Below are 23,454 nucleotides of genomic sequence, written 5' to 3' on the forward strand. Positions count from 1 at the left end.
GTGAAGCACTCAGAGGGCGTGGTCAAGTGTCACCATAACCTCACCTCATCTCACCCCCCCCCCCCCCCCCCCACACACACACACACCAACCATCAGTACGTATGTCAATCGTCAGAGTTTTGATTCCCTGTGATATGTAGAACAGCTACCAGAGTGCATTAGAGTTGTTCTTGTTCAGAACTATTACCTAGCCTGGTGGGTATATAAGGGGCTTGAATAATGTCAGATATTGAGTGATCACTGTTGAACACACGGAAATGGAGGCTTTGTCAAGAGCACGCCTATGTTAATTATGAGGGAAGGAGTCACTGTGGATGTAGGATTAAGCCACAGAGCATTAATTTGAGGTTCAAAGAGAGCCCTAGTGGAAGCACCAATCCTTGCACGTCCCGATCTTTCTAAGGAGTTCTGAATAATCATGGACAGTGCGAGGATGGGATTAGGTGTAGTTTTCTTCCAAGAGTTAATGAGAAAGGACATGCCTTCGGTAGTAGGCTACTGTCAAAGTGTGAGAAAAACCACTCGATTAGAGAGCTTGAAGCATTTGCCGTCGTGTGGGGAATCGATAATTTTTATGTGGAAGGAAACCTGGAGTCCATATGGATTGCTAGGCACTACAGTACTTGTTAATTTTCTAGCTATCTCGTGGTCATTTACTTGGTACATCTGTGACCCTGAGAACTCTTGTAGGTACAGTACCGAACCGAGTCAGTGAACATTCTTGCCGATGGTCTACTGCTCTGTCCGATCGGTTTTGCAGAGACTGCTGAAGAGAAGCTGGAGGATAATCCCTCCAGCCCCTTTTATATGAAGAATGTGGCATTCGAGAACTGTGCGACCGTGTAACTCTGCAGTATCGCAAGCGAATAGGATTGGAACCCAGCACTACAGAGTTGAAGAACAAAGTGAGGGACAGGGAAGAAATAGCAATCCAGCAATTTCATCTACTGCAGAAGGAAGTTTTATTTTGGCAGCAGAATCTCAAAGAGTCGACCTGCCTGCTTTGCATACCTGAAGAGGGCCAATCTGCTTTCCTCATTAGAGTTATGCCCACTTTGGACTGTCAAAGTTTTTCTCGAAGTTATGTGCCAACAACAAGGAGCTAGAAGATGCGGGTGGTTACATTGGTATGCAAGCTGTGTCCAGACATCGCATCAGATTCCACTATTTCCGATTGTCCCAGAGGGATGTCAGCTTGGGGCCACGGAACTCCTAGGGCCACTACCGAGGACGAGAAGTGGCTTTTGCTACATGTTGGCCACGGTACAGCTGATATCGAAATCTGTGACGTTGGTGCCATTACGCATACCTACTGAGAAAAGTGTTTGTATGCCGCTCCAGTAGTTACTGATACAACACGTTGGAAGAGAGGAGATGTTGATCTCTGACTATGGTCCGCAGTTTCACTCCAATACATAGAAAGCAACACTGAGGAAGCAAAAGATTAGCCCAATCATTATTTCCTCCTTCCACCCCAGTAAGAACCCAGTCAACAGAATTATCGGTATGTGTGAACTGGGCTGTCTTTGTTGGCTGCATTGTGGAAAAATCATATATCGTGGAATATCTTTTTACCCGATTTCCAGGACGTTACGAATAATCTTCCACATACAATCTCTGCTCTTCCACTGATAACGATACTTAAGAACCAGGTGGCAGAACACAGGATCATGAACTGTTGGAATTTCCACTCAGCCGACATCATGCCATAAAGAAGTAATCTCCTTGACCACACAGAGAACACCCGAGGCTGCAAGGAAAAGAAACGAACGAGCTGATAGAATTGGAAATTTTAGGGAGTACCACGTCAGTCAGAAGGTGCTTATCAAATCGCATATGCGCTTTAACTAGCTAAACAGCTTGAGTAATAAGTTTTTACCACTGTACTATGGGTCCCTGTGCATTAGATGCTTTGAACATACTAACGTTGTGAAACAGAATCTCTGAAATCACACACGTCCTGTGGTACACGTCATTTGAGCAATGTTAAACCGTTTATGGAATAGATGTATTAGACTTAAGCGTCGAGTATTTTTAGGGTTTTGGTTACATGTGGTTAGCCTACTGGGAATTAATTAGTTGAGGAAGAGCTTTCTGTTGTATTTGTGAGTAATTAATTGAACCCAAAGTTTGGTATACGTATGTGGAAAGGCGAACGTTCTCCAGATTGAATGAGGTGGCGTTTTGTGGCGTTTTGTCTGAAGCACTTTCAGGTGATTTGCGAGGCTGCTGTTCACATCGGTTAGTTAACTAAATGTTCCACCGAGGTTCAGCCTCTGAAGACTTTAAGGGACTGTTCTCTCTCTCTCTCTCTCTGTGTGTGTGTGTGTGTGTGTGTGGTGGTAATGTACTCACCATGACGATGCTCACACAGGAAAGGAGGAGACATGATGGATTTTTTCAGGTGCACTAGGTGCAGTCCTAATTTGTGAGTTAACATGTGGCGTAGGTGTTGTCATTCTTGGTGTGGTGAATAGGAGGGAGCTTGTATTAGTGTTCAGGTAGAAAATATAGCGTTCATGGTAACTGCAGTATGGCGTAAGCTTCATTGGTGCGACTACTTTGAGTACTCGACCTTGTCACATGATGTCCGGAAGTTGTTACGATTATTAGAGATAAGTGAGGATGTGAGTGAGCCGTGCGGGATTAGCCGAGCGGTCTGAGGCGCTGCAGTCATAGACTGTACGGCTGGTCCCGGCGGAGGTTCGAGTCCTCCCTCGGGCATGGGTGTGTGTGTTTGTCCTTCGGAAAATTTAGGTTAAGTAGTGTGTAAGCTTAGGGACTGATGACCTTAGCAGTTAAGTCCACACATTTTTTGAGGATGTGAGTGATGTTTACATGCCCGCGCTAAAGAGCGTTTGTGTTTGTTCACGGAGTTGTGTTTATTTTTGCCCCATGTCGAAGGATCTGTAGACGACATTTTGCTGATTTTGTTGTATTTTGTGTTGTAGTCTCACGGAGCCAGTGAGAGGATGATGACGAACAAAGGAACCTGCCATATTTTAGTGAAGTCAGAGTTGTGAACGAGGGAGAAATTTCATGTGCTTTGTGAGGCGTTCAACTGCTGGCATAGGTGCGTAGGTGAATGGTATGGCAGTACTCGTGTAACGCTATCATTTTCTGTTTCTTAATAGTAGATGCAAGAGATCCACCGTGTAAGGAAGAATAGAAGGGGAAAAATATGAGATGTGAGAAAGATTCCGTATTTTGGGCAGTGGTAGCAGATTTTTCCATCTTAGAATATGTAAAAGAGATACAAAGTGGATATAACAATTAAGGAATCACACCAAATGAGGCACGTTACCTGTGTTAAAAATAAAAAAAGGGGGATTTTCTAGCTTGTCGTTTAATTTTAAGTTTGGGCCAGATTTGAAATTTCAGCAGGGTGACGACGATTTAATATTAAGATAAAGGGTAAACTCTTTTTGTTTTCTTTTTGAGATTTGCGTGTGTTGTCAGCTTGTTACAGATGGAACTAGGAGGTAGAGGAGCCAGTGCATGCTGAAACCGACGAGATAAGGGGATGTCATTGACGTCAAAGGATGAAATTTAAATTTGTTTTTTCAGCATGGATGGGAGCATGAGGTCGGTATTATGGTGTGTGATTAATCAGGGAATTCTTGTCTTTTACTATTTTTTTAATTTCTTTTAGTATTGTGCATGACTAAATATAGGTGCATGAGTGGAAGGTATTGTAACATAATGAGTTAGAATAACACATGAACTCTTAACTAATAATCGTCGCTAATCTTGTTGCGTTGCCTCCATACAGGAGCAAGAAGGGCTAAGTGCCTTGCTTTATGCGTGTTCCTTCTATGACACTATATTACTTGAATGTAGAGTCCCCTATGGACGATTAAGATTTGTCACTTTAAATTTTGAGATGATAGGAATGATAAACATCTGAGACCATCACGAAATTATACAATGTTTTTTGTATATTAACATAGTTTCTCTCTCAGCGTTTTGTTGGAAGTGGATTTTCAATTTTTCTGTATATAACTGAGATTTAGTAAATTGTTGAGTTAGTGTTGATAGTTGTAAGATGACGCATTTGAGCAACCAATGCTGAGGCCGTTGGCAGCTGGACACTGGGCACATGGCATCCAGCACACAAGGTCGCTTGGGTGCAGTCTCAAGTGACGCACTGGGTGTTTTCCCTATTGGCCAACTGGGAGGGTGGTTTGAATGGGCAAAGTGGATGCTGTTGCAGTCCCCTGGGCCAGTGCCTGACCACACAAGAAACGGGCAGTCCGCTCCTGAACTGATTCAAGGAGCCAGAGTTTCCTAAAGAGTGGATGATTCGGAAAAAATGAATGGTAGTGTTATATCCTAGCCAGTAATGCCAACCGAGCCCGCTGCCAAAAAGGTTGGCAGCATCAAAGTCCGGACGCCGTCCGCATAAGCAGCGCCAGCGATACAGGAAATCGCCGCAAGTCTGCACGCGCCACCGCTGGCTTCTGGCTTCTTAAGCGCTGGAGTCGCGAGCGCTAGGACAGTTCTGGATTCGCCGCTCAGTTGTAGACTCGCCACCGAATTGTGTACTTGCTAGTCAGTTGTGTGTTCATCGCAGCAGAGTTGTTGTCTGTCGTCAGCTGACGCTGACCTAGCCGCTCCGACTCGAACTAGACAGATTCTGTAGACCATGTTCACCACTGTGTTCTGTATCGTCGTTAATAAAGATAAGTACCGACTTTCATTTAATCCGAGTGTTTGGGTTCATCTTTCTGTTCACTGTTCCAGCGGACCGGTCGGCCCGCTATTAAAAGTGTGGCAGTGACTTCGTAGGCCGTTTCTACAGCGAAGTGTTGTCGCTACGAAGGCCGTCACAAAACTGGCGACGAGGACTTCCGAACTCGTGTGCAGGGCTGGTTTAACTTGTTTCTTGAGATAGAATTTTGGGGGCTGGTTTAATTTGTGTTCACTATGTCTGCTGAATTACAACAGTTGATCTTGTTACAGAGTCAGCAAATACAAAGTCTGGTGGAAGCAATCGCCAAACAAGCGGCTAATCCACCACCACACAAGGAACAAGCACAGGCAGCACCGCCTTTTCGTGCTTTTGAGGCATCACGAGAAGAATGGCAAGAATATTTCGCGCAGTTGCAGGCGCACATGTCAGTCTACAAAATCACAGGTAATGAACGGCAGCTTTATTTAATTTCCACTGCAGGCGTGGAAGTCTATAGACTACTTTGTAAGTTGTTCCCGGAATCCAAGCCAGAAGCTTTAGACTATGACGTTGTTGTTACCAAGCTTGCTGAGTATTTCGAGTCGCGAGTTCATGTGGCAGCGGCCAGATTCAAGTTCTTCAGATTAAAGAAACTGCCACATCAATCTAATAAACAGTGGTTAACAGATTTACGGGGCCTCACCCGTCAGTGCCGATTTAATTGTGTGTGTGGAGCTTCCTACAGTGATGTCATGTTACGCGACGCTATTACTCAAAACATTGCAGATTCTCGTATTCGTGCTGCTATCTTAAAGTTGCCTGACCCGTCATTAGAGACTGTGATGAACATTATTGAAGCCCAAGATACTTTTGACTATGCTGAGTGTGAGTTAGATCAGCCATGTATTTCTCAAATTGCCTGTGCTAAGCAAGTTATGTCACGCCCGCGGCCCCACCGGCAGTCAGACTGTAAACAATAGCCGGCCGCGTCATGTTAAACACATTCGTCAGCCGCGTGTGCAAAATGATAGACTTAAGTCTTGCCCTAAGTGTGTTCTTGCTCATCCTCGTGAACGTTGCCCGTTAAGAAACGCGGTTTGTCACTTTTGTCACAGGAAAGGACACATCCAGACTGTTTGTTTGCGTAAACGCAAGAACAATTCTAGTGCTGCCCAGCCCATGGATATTCATGTTCTTCAAAGCCAGCCCGCCCAGGAGGTCGCCTTTAAAGACTCTTCCACGGTTCGCGTGGGTAATAAACTTGTTCACAATAAGCCACCCACCCAGCCCTCTGCTATGCGACCCAAGCGTGATTCAAACGCTGTAAAAAGTAATGTACAGACTGCAAGTGAAGCGGGAGTTGTTGTTCCACCCGCCCAATCCACGAGTTGTAAGCAGCGAACACGCGCTAAACGCGCTGATTTTGTGTCTTCCGCCTCCGCTGCACCGATCCAGAGACAGTGTAATAAACTATTTGTGAAGCTACGCATCCAGGATAAGACCTTCAATTTTCAATTAGACACTGGTGCGTCTGTGACTCTCATAAATAGTGCTACGTATGCGGCTATCGGCCGCCCTAAACTTTCAGCGGCAAAACATTCTTTGGCTACTTATAGTGGCGAACACATTCCTGTGTTAGGTGTATGTAGCGTGCCAGCCACATTCCGGGGCAACACAAAAACAGTTTCATTCACAGTGCTCCGCGCTACAGACAGTGTAAACATTTTCGGATTAGACTGTTTTGACTTGTTTGGCCTGTCTATCCAAGACAATGTGTTGCAACTTAATTCTGTTGTTGTTCCTCAAGACAGCATAACCGATTTGTGTAAACGATACAGTGACATATTTAAAGACGAACTCGGTTGTGCTGCGAACTTTGCCGCTCATATTACGTTAAAAGATAATGCTCAGCCTCGATTTTTTCGTGCTCGTCCAGTGCCTCACGCCCTCCGGGCACCTGTAGAAGATGAACTTCGTCGTTGGCAAAACAACGGTGTTATTCAACCCGTTTCAGCGAGCCAGTGGGCTTCTCCCTTAGTTATTATAAAGAAACCGTCTGGAAAGTTACGTTTGTGTGCTGATTTTAAGTCGACAGTTAATCCTCAGACTGTCATTCATTCTTTTCCTTTACCTAGACCGGACGAGCTGATGGATAAGTTAGGGGAAGCTCGTTTCTTTTCCAAAATTGATCTCCGTGAAGCATATTTGCAATTGCCCCTCGACGAGCAATCACAACAGTATTTTGTCATAAACACGTCGTTGGGGTTGTTCCGTTTTCTGCGTTTGCCTTTTGGTTGTGCGTCAGCTCCAGCTGTTTTTCAGCGTTTTTTGTCCCAACTTTTGGCTACTGTGCCATCGTGTTGCAACTATTTAGACGATATTGTTGTGTCCGGTCGGACGCCTGCTGAACATATCCGTAATTTGGAGTGTTTGTTTACAGTGTTGTCTCAGGCAGGCCTACGTTGCAACATCGATAAATGTTCATTTTTCCTTACGGAGTTGGAGTATCTGGGACATGTTATTAATGCTCAAGGCATTCATCCCTCCCAGTCACATTTAGCAGCTATTCGTGATTTGCCCGCCCCTCGCAATCTGCATCAATTGCAAGCAGTTCTTGGCAAATTGACATATTATATTAGGTTTATACCTAATGCATCACAGATTGCTACACCGTTGCATCGTCTCCGCCGTAAGAATGTTCCGTTTGTGTGGTCAGCTGATTGCCAATCAGCCTTTCAGCAGCTAAAAGAGGCTTTATTGAATGATCGTTGTCTGGTCCATTACGACCCTAACAAGCCTCTGGTGTTAGCTTGTGATGCCTCTTCTTTCGGCCTCGGTGCTGTGTTGTCTCACCGAGTCGGTAACACCGAACGTCCTATTGCGTTCGCATCTAAATTGCTAAACAAAGCTCAGTGTAATTATAGCCAATTGGACAAGGAAGCGTTGGCTATTGTGTTCGGTGTCACAAAATTCCATCACTACCTCTATGGTAGACCATTCTATTTAGTAACAGATCACAAGCCTCTGACTTCGCTGTTTCATCCGTCTAAACCAGTTCCTCAGCGGACAGCTCAGAGACTACAACGTTGGGCTCTTTTGTTATCACAATACCAGTATGAGATACTGTATCGCCCTACAGCTCAGCATGCAAACGCTGACGCGCTTTCTAGATTGCCGATTGCTGCGGATGATGTCTTCGATTCCTCTGACGACTCTTGCCATCAGATTGACGCCGATGAGCATCAATCCCTCCGGGATTTTCCGATTGATTATCGTCAGGTGGCACGTGAGACAGCTACGGATCCTCATCTGAGTTTACTATTACGTTTTGTTCAACGTGGTTGGCCGTCCAAAGCAAAGGACATATCGGATCCTGTGGTTCGTCGCTATTATCCGCAACGTCATCTGTTGTCTGTTTCGCACGGAGTTTTGCTGTTACGCACCGAGAATGACCAGCTTCGTGTAGTGGTTCCCCAAGTGCTCCAATCCAAGGTCCTCGACTTGTTGCATCAAGGTCATTGGGGAGTGGTCCGCACCAAGCAGCTTGCCCGCCGTCATTGTACGTGGATCGGCATTGATAAGCAGATTACGCAGATGTCTACAGAGTGTTCGACGTGTGCCGAACACCAAGCTGCTCCGCCTCAACGCTATTTTGAGTGGGCACGCCCTGCCGGTCCCTGGCAGCGAGTACATATTGATTTCGCTGGTCCATATTGGAATTCTCGTTGGCTCATCGTGATAGATGCATTTAGTAATTTTCCGTTTGTTGTGCCCATGCAGTCTACAACGTCTGCACAAACTATACAGGCGTTGACTTCAATTTTTTGTATTGAGGGTCTTCCAGAAGTTTTAGTGTCTGACAATGGTCCACAATTTACCTCTGCTGAATTTGAAGGTTTTTGTTCTGCCAATGGCATTCGCCATGTTCTTACTCCGCCGTTCCACCCTCAATCGAATGGTGCAGCGGAACGTTTTGTACGCACATTCAAGAATCATATGGACCGCCTTCGTGCTACGCACTCTCGTCAGCAGGCCCTCATCACGTTCCTGTCGTCGTACCGGACCACGCCGCGCGACGGCCCTTCGCCTGCGGAGCTTCTCCACGGCCGTCGTCATCGCACCCTACTACGGTTGTTGCACCCCCCGGATCGACCCGCCGCTTCTGAGCATCGCACACGTTTTCAGCGCAACGACGCCGTTTTTTTCAGAGTTTATCACGGTCGCCGTCGTTGGGAACGTGGTACCGTGATAAGTGTCCAGGGTCGCGGTTTTTATACTGTTCAAGGTGCTACTGGGGTGCACAGGAGGCATCAGAACCAGTTGCGCCGCGCTGGCCGCCCGGATTCTGCCGCTCGTTCTTTGTCCACAGATTTGGTCCGCGGCGGGTTCCAGCCGCGCCTTCCGACTTCGCTGCCGCCCCCAGAGCAGCAGCAGCAGCCGTCGCCGCTACCACGCCGACAGCCCGTCCCGTTGATGCCTCCCGCGCAGCTTCATGCGGGAGCGCCCCGGGTGGTCGCTCCGGCGCCTGCGGTCCCTCTTCAGTCGCCACCGCCTTCGGAGCTGATGGACGTCGACCCCTCAGCCGGGCCGCCTTCCCAAGCGGTGGCTGTGCAGCCTGTACTGCAGCCGCTTTCCTTGGGCACCCCCAAGGAGTCTGACACCGCAGCGCCTTGTCCGGCGCCCACTCAGCAGCCGTCGACGCTGCGTCAAGAGACGCTGCCTCTCTTCGTGGGTCCCGACGCCCCGTCGCGTCCAGTACCAGAAGCTGCGCCCGTGGTCACAGGCGTGCACCCTGACCTCGGTTTTCAGTCGGTGTTTCCCGAGGCCCCGCGCAGCCAATGCTGGGGTGCGGACCGGGGACTGCCACCGATAACGGTCTCCGCCCCGGTCTCTTCTGCTACGTCTGCGGCCAGACCCCTCCCCCGCCGTCGACGCTCGCCACGTCATTATTCAACGACGGTGCGGCGATTTGGGGGGGGGGGGGGAGGAGTGTTATATCCTAGCCAGTAATGCCAACCGAGCCCGCTGCCAAAAAGGTTGGCAGCATCAAAGTCCGGACGCCGTCCGCATAAGCAGCGCCAGCGATACAGGAAATCGCCGCAAGTCTGCACGCGCCACCGCTGGCTTCTGGCTTCTTAAGCGCTGGAGTCGCGAGCGCTAGGACAGTTTCTGGATTCGCCGCTCAGTTGTAGACTCGCCACCGAATTGTGTACTTGCTAGTCAGTTGTGTGTTCATCGCAGCAGAGTTGTTGTTTGTCGTCAACCGACGCTGACCTAGCCGCTCCGACTCGAACTAGACAGATTCTGTAGACTATGTTCACCACTGTGTTCTGTATCGTCGTTAATAAAGGTAAGTACCGACTTTCATTTAATCCGAGTGTTTGGGTTCATCTTTCTGTTCACTGTTCCAGCGGACCGGTCGGCCCGCTATTAAAAGTGTGGCGGTGACTTCGTAGGCCGTTTCTACAGCGAAGTGTTGTCGCTACGAAGGCCGTCACAAAAGGTAGCTCACCTGATTTCAAAATTCGTCACTCGTGGCTGTAATGAGCGGGATGAAAATTCTGCACTAGGCTGCTGCAATGGCGGCTGACCCCACATTTTTAAGAGGACGTTTCGCAAGCTACAAAAAATGTTGTGTAGTCCATGTGCACATGTGGATTTACATACCGTATTAGCACACAAAGTTTTTCTCATCCATGAAAGCACAAAATAAAGAAAGCTTCTTTTTTCCTCAATTTATTGGCTGTCAGGCAGTACCCATTCAGCCATCACAATAGTAATAATAATTATGACGATATAAGGAAGCATAACACAACACCCAGTCTCTGAGTGGAAAAAGAAGTCCACTCAACTAGAAAGCTACCGAGGAAAACGAGCCAGAGGTGCTTCAGTACAATACGTTAACGTGGAAAACACTTCCAGGATCATGTTTGCGCTCTTAATTTCAAAAGAATGTGTCAAATTTCAGAAGCTCAATAAATATTTACGTATTTTTGAGTGAGCTAATACTTCTTATCTTTTGACTTACCATCACACACAGAATGTGTGACTAGTGAGCATAAAAGCTGCAGTTGGAGCATATCGCAATGCTGCCCAGGGATCACTTCCCTCCCAACAGCTCGGCGCCCCCCACCACTTTCACCGATCGGACCGTAAGACGTCTCTCTAGCTCACTGCTCCCCACCATTCTCAGGGAACGGATTACAAGGTAGCTAACTAGTTCATTGCTCCCCCACCACTTTTACTGATCGGACTATAAGGCAGCTCACTGCTCTCCCCACTCACGGACGAGATCGTACGAAGCAGACCACCCGGTGACTTGAGACGTCACTCTGTCCTCTGCTCTTTTGGCACAGTGATGCAGTTTGCAACTTGCTTTCTTGACTGAACAGCTCTCCAACCGAGTTCAGCTCTTTATTCTTTGTATCCCTTGTTCTAGTTGTTGGCTTCTTGTGTTGTTGCTCTTCTGTTTTCGTTTCGTGTGGGTGTGGGTGTTCTTGTTAGGTGTACTACTATGTCTTCTATGTCTGTTGCATTTATAGCTGCTGTTGTCAGTGTCTTGGTAGCCTTTACGCAAGTTTAAATTACTTTGGGTGGATAGGATACTAAATATAACGGCATGTATAACACACAATTATTTTAAATTACGTGATAGTCCGTGTATAAAGGTTGTCTAAGGAGAAATGGTCAATATTCAGAGATATGACAGGAACAATCATTTGAAGCAAAAAACTAAATATGAACATGTGCCCTGTTCCAGATGGTTTCTGAGATGGAACATATATAAAGTTATTTTTGTACGTTTTTCTTAATTAACATAAAATCCGCGGCCTCTAGCGAAAACTTGTCACAGTACAATTATTTAACTACATTAAATTTCCTTTAAAAAGGTCCAATTCATTTTTTCTCGAGAACTTACATGTTCCGTGAAGAGAGCAAGAGAATACGGAAAATCTTGCACAACGTACATGCGTTGAGGTGTAGGTACGCAGTTTGCGGTAGTTTCCCAACTTGATAGACCACATGTCCTATATCAAATTATTTGTCTCGGCTTTGTATACAGTACTATGGTACGTTGTAAACAACAACAGTATGCTGAACAATAAAGAAAATAAATAACAATGTACATTAAATACGTTCTATCTCAGAAACCATTTTCTCGAAGTTGTGTGCCAACAACAAGGAGCTAGAAGATGCGGGTGGTTACATTGGTATGCAAGCTGTGTCCAGACATCGCATCAGATTCCACTATTTCCGATTGTCCCAGAGGGATGTCAGCTTGGGGCCACGGAACTCCTAGGGCCACTACCGAGGACGAGAAGTGGCTTTTGCTACATGTTGGCCACGGTACAGCTGATATCGAAATCTGTGACGTTGGTGCTGTTGTGTCTAGTTCATACAGCATAGACACAATGAGGTAGCTAGGTGCACGCTAAACTAACGCAGACGGGCTTGAAGTACTGGAACAGGAGACTTATTAATGCACTAAAGAAAAGTACGTAGTTTTATAATACTTATCTTTAATTCTCTTGTTGGAATACATCTCTCTTGAATATTAGTACGCTATAAGCACTGATACAAATGGCGCCTTGCTAGGTAGTAGCTATAGACTAAGCTGAAGGCTATTCAATCTGTCTCTCGGCAAATGAGAGGAAAGCTTCGTACGTCTGGTCGCAAGCTATGTTGTCCGTACAACTGGGGCGAGGTCTAGTCCGTGTCTTGTGACCTGCCATGTGGTGGCGCTAGGTTTGCGATTACACAGTGGCGACACGCGGGTCCGACATGTACTACAGGACCGCGGCCGATTTAAGTTACCACCTAGCAAGTGTGGTGTCTAGCGGTGACACCACAGGTGCCATTACGCATACCGACTGAGAAAAGTGTTTGTATGCCGCTCCAGTAGTTATTGATACAACACGTTGGAAGAGAGGAGAGGTTGATCTCTGACTATGGTCCGCAGTTTCACTCTAATACATAGAAAGCAACACTGAGGAAGCAAAAGATTAGCCCAATCATTATTTCCTCCTTCCACCCCAGTAAGAACCCAGTCAACAGAATTATCGGTATGTGTGAACTGGGCTGTCTTTGTTGGCTGCATTGTGGAAAAATCATATATCGTGGAATATCTTTTTACCCGATTTCCAGGACGTTACGAATAATCTTCCACATACAATCTCTGCTCTTCCACTGATAACGATACTTAAGAACCAGGTGGCAGAACACAGGATCATGAACTGTTGGAATTTCCACTCAGCCGACATCATGCCATAAAGAAGTAATCTCCTTGACCACACAGAGAACACCCGAGGCTGCAAGGAAAAGAAACGAACGAGCTGATAGAATTGGAAATTTTAGGGAGTACCACGTCAGTCAGAAGGTGCTTATCAAATCGCATATGCGCTTTAACTAGCTAAACAGCTTGAGTAATAAGTTTTTACCACTGTACTATGGGTCCCTGTGCATTAGATGCTTTGTACATACTAACGTTGTGAAACAGAATCTCTGAAATCACACACGTCCTGTGGTACACATCATTTGAGCAATGTTAAACCGTTTATGGAATAGATGTATTAGACTTAAGCGTCGAGTATTTTTAGGGTTTTGGTTACATGTGGTTAGCCTACTGGGAATTAATTAGTTGAGGAAGAGCTTTCTGTTGTATTTGTGAGTAATTAATTGAACCCAAAGTTTGGTATACGTATGTGGAAAGGCGAACGTTCTCCAGATTGAATGAGGTGGCGTTTTGTGGCGTTTTGTCTGAAGCACTTTCAGGTGATTTGCGAGGCTGCTGTTCACATCGGTTAGTTAACTAAATGTTCCACCGAGGTTCAGCCTCTGAAGACTTTAAGGGACTGTGGTGGTAATGTACTCACCGTGACGATGCTCACACAGGAAACGAGAAGACATGATGGATTTTTTCAGGTGCACTAGGTGCAGTCCTAATTTGTGAGTTTCCACGTGAAGTTTTCTGCTTCACATGATCGTTCCTGTCTTATCCCTGAATATTGACCATTCATCCCGGGGCAACCAATATATTACGTTTAATTTTTTATTTGTTCATTTAACCGGAACAGATTAATGGCTTCGTGAGTCTCCTAACATCAGATAAGATTTTTTACATGTAATTAAAAAACTTATTAAAATCACAGTTACGTACAAAATGTTGAACATAATCTCTCTTGTTCTTCTCCTCGTAGCATATATTAGGCCTGTTACGCCCTCTTGGTTGAAATTGTCGATTTTCTTCGGTCTTCCAAAAAATCTTCTGCCCATTGGGTATTAATTATCAGTAATTTTGTTAATCTGTCGCCTTCTATTCTCATGACATAACCCTTCCAGTTGTTTCTGTATTCTTTAATCTGCTCATTTAAGCTTTTCACTTTCAGTCCTTTTCTGATGTCTGCATTCACTCTCCCGTCGGAAAGAGTGTATCCAGCTAGTCTTCTTAGCAATCGGATCTCTAGTGTTTGTATTCTGATGGGAACGACTGTTTCTGCTGTGTTGCCTGGGCAAGAGCTTCAACGTCTAGGGAGCAGTAATTATTATGAGCAGTGGTAGGTCAACAATAAGCTTGATCATTTGGACTGCGACGTTGGCCTGTACAGTAAATGATGAGCTGAAGGATTTTTCGACAGTATTGTCAGCTCAAGAAAGAATTTTTCGCAACTACAATAATTTACCACCGTGAAATAATTCACACTTGAATTTCACAGTGAAGGGCAGAATGTTTATGTTAGTGTTCCTAGCATTATTTGTTTGCTTCTAAGTCGGATCGAACTTTGAAAGGTCAGTTTTGAAAAAGGCTATCCCATCTACTTTCGGAGATCTGTAGAAGACGCACATCAGACAAATTTTCTTAAGGGATCTGATATTTACGAACATATATTTGTTTTGTTTGTCTTCATTACTACTGGATGTTAGTAGCACCGTCGGTAATAACTCAAAGCGTTTTAATGCCACTATTCCATCTGCTCATCTGTTAATTCTGTGGTGTGTTAGGACAGTGGAGTATATATTTAGGAAACTGGAGAGCATGCTTGCTTGAGTCGGGTGTCCACGTTCGTTAGAAAAAAAGACATGGATGTCGATATTCTGAAATACACTCCTGGAAATTGAAATAAGAACACCGTGAATTCATTGTCCCAGGAAGGGGAAACTTTATTGACACATTCCTGGGGTCAGATACATCACATGATCACACTGACAGAACCACAGGCACATAGACACAGGCAACAGAGCATGCACAATGTCGGCACTAGTACAGTGTATATCCACCTTTCGCAGCAATGCAGGCTGCTATCCTCCCATGGAGACGATCGTAGAGATGCTGGATGTAGTCCTGTGGAACGGCTTGCCATGCCATTTCCACATGGCGCCTCAGTTGGACCAGCGTTCGTGCTGGACGTGCAGACCGCGTGAGACGACGCTTCATCCAGTCCCAAACATGCTCAATGGGGGACAGATCCGGAGATCTTGGTGGCCAGGGTAGTTGACTTACACCTTCTAGAGCACGTTGGGTGGCACGGGATACATGCGGACGTGCATTGTCCTGTTGGAACAGCAAGTTCCCTTGCCGGTCTAGGAATGGTAGAACGATGGGTTCGATGACGGTTTGGATGTACCGTGCACTATTCAGTGTCCCCTCGACGATCACCAGTGGTGTACGGCCAGTGTAGGAGATCGCTCCCCACACCATGATGCCGGGTGTTGGCCCTGTGTGCCTCGGTCGTATGCAGTCCTGATTGTGGCGCCCACCTGCACGGCGCCAAACACGCATACGACCATCATTGGCACCAAGGCAGAAGCGACTCTCATCGCTGAAGACGACACGTCTCCATTCGTCCCTCCATTCACGCCTGTCGCGACACCACTGGAGGCGGGCTGCACGATGTTGGGGCGTGAGCGGAAGACGGCCTAACGGTGTGCGGGACCGTAGCCCAGCTTCATGGAGACGGTTGCGAATGGTCCTCGCCGATACCCCAGGAACAACAGTGTCCCTAATTTGCTGGGACGTGGCGGTGCGGTCCCCTACGGCACTGCGTAGGATCCTACGGTCTTGGCGTGCATCCGTGCGTCGCTGCGGTCCGGTCCCAGGTCGACGGGCACGTGCACCTTCCGCCGACCACTGGCGACAACATCGATGTACTGTGGAGACCTCACGCCCCACGTGTTGAGCAATTCGGCGGTACGTCCACCCGGCCTCCCGCATGCCCACTATACGCCCTCGCTCAAAGTCCGTCAACTGCACATACGGTTCACGTTCACGCTGTCGCGGCATGCTACCAGTGTTAAAGACTGCGATGGAGCTCCGTATGCCACGGTAAACTGGCTGACACTGACGGCGGCGGTGCACAAATGCTGCGCAGCTAGCGCCATTCGACGGCCAACACCGCGGTTCCTGGTGTGTCCGCTGTGCCGTGCGTGTGATCATTGCTTGTACAGCCCTCTCGCAGTGTCCGGAACAAGTATGGTGGGTCTGACACACCGGTGTCAATGTGTTCTTTTTTCCATTTCCAGGAGTGTATATGGCGGAGTTCCTCGAAATGAGTTGAAAGGGATGGCCAACTATATTCTACAGTAACAATACAGACATGCTAGTAGAACTAGTGTCTGCATGAGTAGACAAGTTTGTAGCTCCTTGAACATAGGCTTCAGAGTTCATTTGCACTGCTTTTTTCCGACTTTTTCCTCCGATCTCTTGTTTACGCTCAATGTAGCCCTAATTCGGATATCACATTATTCAAAATTTTTTTCTTTCAGCAGTGATATTCTCGCATATTGGCTTGTCTTCCCGAGTTTCTTAATCACTATGACTATTTGAGACGTTTTCGTGTATGATACGAACTTCACGATTGTGGGGCTAGGTTTCGGGAGATATAATATAATATAATTTTGTAAATATAATTTCTGATTATAAAACGTGCTGCATGTATATTTGTTCTCGATTTAAGCTTATACAATTTAAAATGGCTGTGTTAATAGTAAATATTTTAATTTTACTAGTGTACTTTCACTGCTGCACCACAATATGTCATCCACAATGCCTTCGCCTAGAAGAATTACGAGCGATGTTCGGTACCAGTACACAAAAATGGAAGGAAAAGGAAAATGCCGCTACTATCAGCAGATAATTTCCGTGGCTTCGGGCTCATTGCCAAACCTGAAGAGCCATCTAAAATAAAAGCAACCTACAGTAACTCTGCAACTATGTGGGTCAGGAAGCCGATCAAGATCGCCATCAATCGATGCAGAAATTCAAGAAATCATTTCTCGTGAACCGTCCTCACTGACGTCTACTTCTGCCTCGGGTGAAGGTATCCCCTCAGAAAGGCAAATTGAATCTCAAGCTGTTTCCAGCCCGCCAGTGTAGTCAGGTTCTGGACCAAGTCCTGATTTATTTCCTTTTGTGATGCCTTTGCCCCAAACTGCTTTCTATTTACAACGACCAATAAGGAATTGTTTTAACATTACGAATCCGCTCACATTAAATAAAAGTATAGCGTTACATGTACAGCTTTTGTGAAGAGACAGAATTTAAGATTATATATACAGGGTGTTACAAAAAGATACGGCCAAACTTTCAGGAAACATTCCTCTCACACAAATAAAGAAAAGTTATGTGGACATGTGTCCGGAAACGCTTAATTTCCATGTTAGAGCTCATTTTAGTTTCGTCAGTATGTACTGTACTTCCTCGATTCACCGCCAGTTGGCCCAATTGAAGGAAGGTAATGTTGACTTCGGTGCTTGTGTTGACATGCGACTCATTGCTCTACAGTACTAGCATCAAGCACATCAGTACGTAGCATCAACAGGTTAGTGTTCATCACGAACGTGGTTTTGCAGTCAGTGCAATGTTTACAAATGCGGAGTTGGCAGATGCCCATTTGATGTATGGATTAGCACGGGGCAATAGCCGTGGCGCGGTACGTTTTTATCGAGACAGATTTCCAGAACGAAGGTGTCCCGACAGGAAGACGTTCGAAGCAATTGATCGGCGTCTTAGGGAGCACGGAACATTCCAGCCTATGACTCGCGACTGGGGAAGACCTAGAACGACGAGAACACCTGCAATGGACGAGGCAGTTCTTCGTGCAGTTGACGATAACCCTAATGTCAGCGTCAGAGAAGTTGCTGCTGTACAAGGTAACGTTGACCACGTCACTGTACGGAGAGTGCTACAGGAGAACCAGTTGTTTCCGTACCATGTACAGCGTGTGCAGGCACTATCAGCAGCTGATTGGCCTCCACGGGTACACTTTTGCGAATGGTTCATCCAACAATGTGTCAATCCTCATATCAGTGCAAATGTTCTCTTTACGGATGAGGCTTCATTCCAACGTGATCAAATTGTAAATTTTCACAATCAACATGTCTGCCTGACGAGAATCCGCACTCAATTGTGCAATCACGTCATCAACACAGATTTTCTGTGAACGTTTGGGCAGGCATTGTTGGTAATGTCTTGATTGGGCCCCATGTTCTTCCACCTACGCTCAATGGAGCACGTTATCATGAATTCATACGGGATACTCTACCTTTGCTGCTAGAACATGTGCCTTTACAAGTACGACACAACATGTGGTTCATGCACGATGGAGCTCCTGCACATTTCAGTCGAAGTGTTCGTACGCTTCTCAACAGCAGATTCGGTGACCGCATGGATTGGTAGAGGCGGACCAATTCCATGGCCTCCACGCTCTCCTGACCTCAACCCTCTTGATTTTCATTTATGGGGGCATTTGAAAGCTCTTGTCTACGCAACCCCGGTACCAAATGTAGAGACTCTTCGTGCTCGTATTGTGGACGGCTGTGATACAATACGCCATTCTCCAGGGCTGCATCAGCGCATCAGGGATTCCATGCGACGGAGGGTGGATGCATGTATCCTCGGTAACGGAGGACATTTTGAACATTTCCTGTAACAAAGTGTTTGAAGTCACGCTCGTACGTTCTGTTGCTGTGTGTTTCCATTCCATGATTAATGTGATTTGAAGAGAAGTAATAAAATGAGCTCTAACATGGAAAGTAAGCGTTTCCGGACACATGTTCACATAACATATTTTCTTTCTTTGTGTGTGAGGAATGTTTCCTGAAAGTTTGGCAGTACCTTTTCGTAACACCATATATATATATGGCGAGTCACCTAACGTTACCGCTGGATATATTTCGTAAACCACATCAAATACTGACGAATCGATTCCACAGACCGAACGTGAGGAGAGGGGCTAGTGTAATTGTTTAATACAAACCATAAAAAAATGTACGGAAGTATGTTTTTTAACACAAACCTACGTTTTTTTTAAAATGGAACCACGTTAGTTTTGTTAGCACATCTGAATATATAAACAAATACGTAATCACTGCCGTTTGTTGCATTGTAAAATGTTAATTACATCCGGAGATATTGTAACCTAAAGTTGACGCTTGAAACCTCCGACGTTCAGTTGCGTGTTGTAACAAACACGGGTCACGGTCGGCGAGCAGCATCTGCAGGGACATGTTTACGATGACGACCGTGTTTACGAGTGTGGCTGTAGTGCACTGTTGTGGTTTGGTCTAGCTGTCAGGCCAATAGATGTTCAATGTGGTGGCCATCATTCGCTGCACACAATTGCAATCTCTGGCGTAATGAATGTCGTACACGCCGCAGTACATCTGGTGTAATGTCGCCGCAGGCTGCCACAATACGTTGTTTCATATCCTCTGGGGTTGTAGGCACATCACGGTACACATTCTTCTTTAACGTACCCCACAGAAAGAAGTCCAGAGGTGTAAGATCAGGAGAACGGGCTGGCCAATTTATGCGTCTGTAGAAACGCGATGGTTGCAGCTGTTTGGGCCCCTGCAATGAAGTGAGGACCAATGAGGTGGTCGCCAATGATTCCGCACCATACATTTACAGTCCACGGTCACTGTAGCTCTACCTGTCTGAGCCAGCGAGGATTGTCCACGGACTAGTAATGCATGTTCCGTAGATTCACTGCCCCGTGGTTTGTGAAACCTGCTTCATCGGTAAACAGGTAGAACTGCAACGCATTCTCTGTTAATGCCCATTGACAGAATTGCACTCGATGATTAAAGTCATCACCATGTAATTGCTCATGTAGCGACACATGAAACGGGTGAAAGCGGTGACGATGCAGTATGCGCATGACACTACTTTGACTCAGTCCACCGGCACTCGCAATGTCCCGTGTACTCATGTGTGGGTTCATGGCAACAGCAGCTAACACACCAACTGCACCCGCTTCTCCTGTGACGTGCCTGTTACGGACCCGTTTGCGTGCTACGACCATGCCTGTTCTATACAGTTGGCGGTAGATGTTTTGCAATGTGCGGCACGTTGGATGCTCTCTGTCCGGGTACCGTTCTGCATACACCCTGCAGGCTTCAGCTGCATTTCGTCGACACTCGCCATAGATGAGTATCATCTCCGCCTTTTCAGAGTTCGAATACACCATGGTCACAGTTCCTACAACACTACACTATCACAGACGTCTGGTAACACGGTGTACTACAGTTGGTCTGCGTGCGGAGACGAATGCAGAATAACAATAGCAGTAAGCGCTACATGCGGACACTGCGACAGCTAGACCAAACCACAACAGTGCACTACAGCCACACTCGTATACACGGTCGTCATCGTAAACATGTCCCTGCAGATGCTGCTCGCCGACCGTGGCCCGTGTTTGTTACAACACACAACTGAACGTCGGAGGTTTCAAGCGCCAACTTTAGGTTACAATATCTCCGGATGTAATTAACATTTTACAATGCAACAAACGGCAGTGATTACGTATTTGTTTATATGTTCAGATGTGCTAACAAAACTAACGTGGTTCCATTTAAAAAAACGTAGGTTTGTGTTAAAAAACATATTTCCGTGCATTTTTTTATGGTTTGTATTAACCATTTACACTAGCCCCTCTCCTCACGTTCGGTCTATGGAATCGATTCGTCAGTATTTGATGTGGTTTACGAAATATATCCAGCGGTAATGTTAGGTGACTCACCCTGTATGTACTTGGTTAATTACAATTTGAGCAAAGCATATATATATATATATATATATATATATATATATATATATATATATATATATATATATATATATGTATATATATATATATATATAATCTTAAATTCTGTCTCTTCAGAAAAGCTGTACATCTAATGCTATACTTTTATTGCTTGGCTCAAATTGTAATTAACCAAGAGGAAACATGTTGTCAATCTGTCTAATACCCACTCTGCATCATGAGTTATTTGATAAAATTAAAAGTGTTTTGACTAGCGCAAAGTCAGTGCATCTTTCATCTGATGCGTGGACAAGTGTAAATAACGTTAAATTCTATGCACTCACTGTACATTTCGTAGGTGATCAGACTAAGTCATACCTTTTCGAGTGCTTACAATTCGAAGACAGACACACTGCAGAAAACATCTCAAACTGGGTAAAGTCTGTTATCCCAAATACAATATCAGTTTTAAAATCACTTTCATAATAACAGAAAATAAGTCAAATATGAAATTAACTGCCATGCTTCTGAAACTTCCACATATCCCACGATTTGCACATTCTTTTCACCTCACTACGCAACATGCAATTCAGAAGTCCATAAAGAAAACAGTTGAAGATGTGAAATGAGTTGTTATCTTTCTTAAGGAGAGACCCTTTGCTTTAAACAAACTTGCTGAAAGGCAAAAAATTTGAAAAAAGACCGACTGAAACTGAAACAAGATGTCCCAACCAGATGGAACTCTACTTACGAAATGTTGCAAGGATTTACTTTAAATAAAGATCCCATAATTTCTTGCCTTGCTGTTTTAGGTGGAAAATCGATCACCTGTAACTTAAAAGGTACATCCTGGAAGATAATGCAACACGCTTTAGAGGTTTTGACAGTTCTTGTTGAGGTAACAAAAGAAGTGTCCTCAGAAAAACAGTCTCACTTTTAAAAACGAAAATCTTGCCAAGATTAATGGAATGGCAACTAAAATCTTTTAAAGACAAAAATAAAGAATGTCCCCAAGAAACAGAGTCATTGGCTGATAACTTGCTTCAAGGTTTATCATAGTGGTTTGGGGTTATCTCCAGCAATGAACTGATTAGTCAAGCAACGTTACTCGACCCCCGATTCAAAGGCAAGGGTTTTCAGACGACAAAACATTTCCGTACTTCTACATGAAGGCTGTTGCAGAAATGAAAGCGTTGATTGTTCAAAACAGAGCTCATTTCTGAGCCAGTTAATTAGACTTCTTCGATCTGTGAGGAGTTCAGTGAAACCATTAGTAAGCTTCAAGCAAGTCACGACCCAGAAACTACGGCAATTGACGAACTGGACAGATGTTTAGTGGAGGGATATTTGCCTAAAAACAGAAACGCCTTAAAATGCTGGGAGACAAGAAAATTGCTGTGGCCAGCGCTGTATCAGTTGGTTCTACTGTAAAAGTATTATGTATCACAGCAACATCAGTGGCCTGTGAACGAATATTTTCAAAAGCAGGACAGATGCGCACTAAGAAGAGAAAGAGACTCACATCAACTGAAACGGGTGAGATTTAATTTATAAATGAAAATATTGATTAATTTTTCCTTTATGGGAACACATATGGTAATACTGACTGTAAATGATAACTGCAGATACACTTCAACTACAGTTGTAATAACTTTTATATTTTTTCAATAAAATATCAAAATGTAACAAGAATCAGTCTTCATTCTTAAAATTTTTCTACTTGAGATAAAAATTTAGGATTTTGTTGTAATAATTATAATTTTCACAGCAGATGAAGTTGAAAAATTTTGTATCTGAAAATTACTAGGGATATCACACAAAATTATTACCCCTCTTTATATGCTCTTTCCAAATAGGACCAAACTAGATAAAAATACAGGTTTAGAGGCCTGAATTAAAAAGGCAGTGTACCTTCTTTTTAGTTATTTTTGTGAGTGAATGGTGGGTCCTGAATCATGAAAAAATAGCTAGTCCATTCCAATGAACGACCAGGTCTGGTCAGATCTCTGAAAAGAACAGTTTTGCCCATCTCTAGGCCACACCAAAGGTGGTAACACAAGCCGCTGCTTACCAGAGTACACTGACCTAGGCTGTCACATTTGCTGAACTATCTGATGACAGACGACTCAGCTTCACCCATTCCAGGTAGCAGCCTGGCTTTACAACTGAGTGGCTGTCCCGGTCAACTTCTCTTACGGCCTGAGCAGGCGCAGAACACCGAAACTAACATTTGCACCTGCATGCGTTGCTTACACAATGCACTGGAAAACCCATGGTGTACGCCGCAATTGAATCTAGTGCTTGAACCTGTTATTGTTCTTTGTGTGGGAATCACCAACCCTTCCTCAGCTGATATGCTTCGGTTTGAGTACAACACCTCCATATCCCCTATGGACACAACATCATATTAGGTGATTCCTGTTGCAGATGCCATAGAAATTTGCTCTAAGAGCACTAATTGTGATTCCCTGTTGTCGCAAGATCTAGCAACAACCAGAAATTTGCATTATGCATTTTTAGATTTCACTTGGTACAGCCAGCATATGAGTCACTCCATGGTGGGGTAACCATAATATGCACCTTGTGTATGAAGCTGGGCACTGTGAAATAGAATCCAGTCACCTCGTCCCTAATGAGGCCGGCGGTACTGCTTCGTCCCGGGACAGCAGTGACCAACAGCCAGCTGTCACTATGCCAGCTGGATGGAGCTCGAATACAGGATGATGGGCGCTACAACACAGGCATAGAGAGGCTGCGGAT

The 23,454-nt window shown here is 45.3% G+C and overlaps 1 protein-coding gene across 1 annotated transcript; it reads left to right on the forward strand.

Moving 5' to 3' along the window:
* The first annotated feature begins 1,187 nt into the window (after window positions 1-1,187).
* LOC126249284 (uncharacterized) lies at window positions 1,188-22,491 on the forward strand. Its single transcript, XM_049950938.1, has 3 exons — window positions 1,188-1,263; window positions 9,042-9,518; window positions 22,463-22,491. Exons 1-3 carry the CDS (start codon window positions 1,188-1,190, stop codon window positions 22,489-22,491), a joined length of 582 nt encoding a protein of 193 aa, XP_049806895.1.
* Window positions 22,492-23,454: the final 963 nt, after the last annotated feature.

Source organism: Schistocerca nitens, chromosome 3, assembly GCF_023898315.1.
Source record: "Schistocerca nitens isolate TAMUIC-IGC-003100 chromosome 3, iqSchNite1.1, whole genome shotgun sequence".
Lineage (NCBI taxonomy): Eukaryota > Metazoa > Arthropoda > Insecta > Orthoptera > Acrididae > Schistocerca > Schistocerca nitens.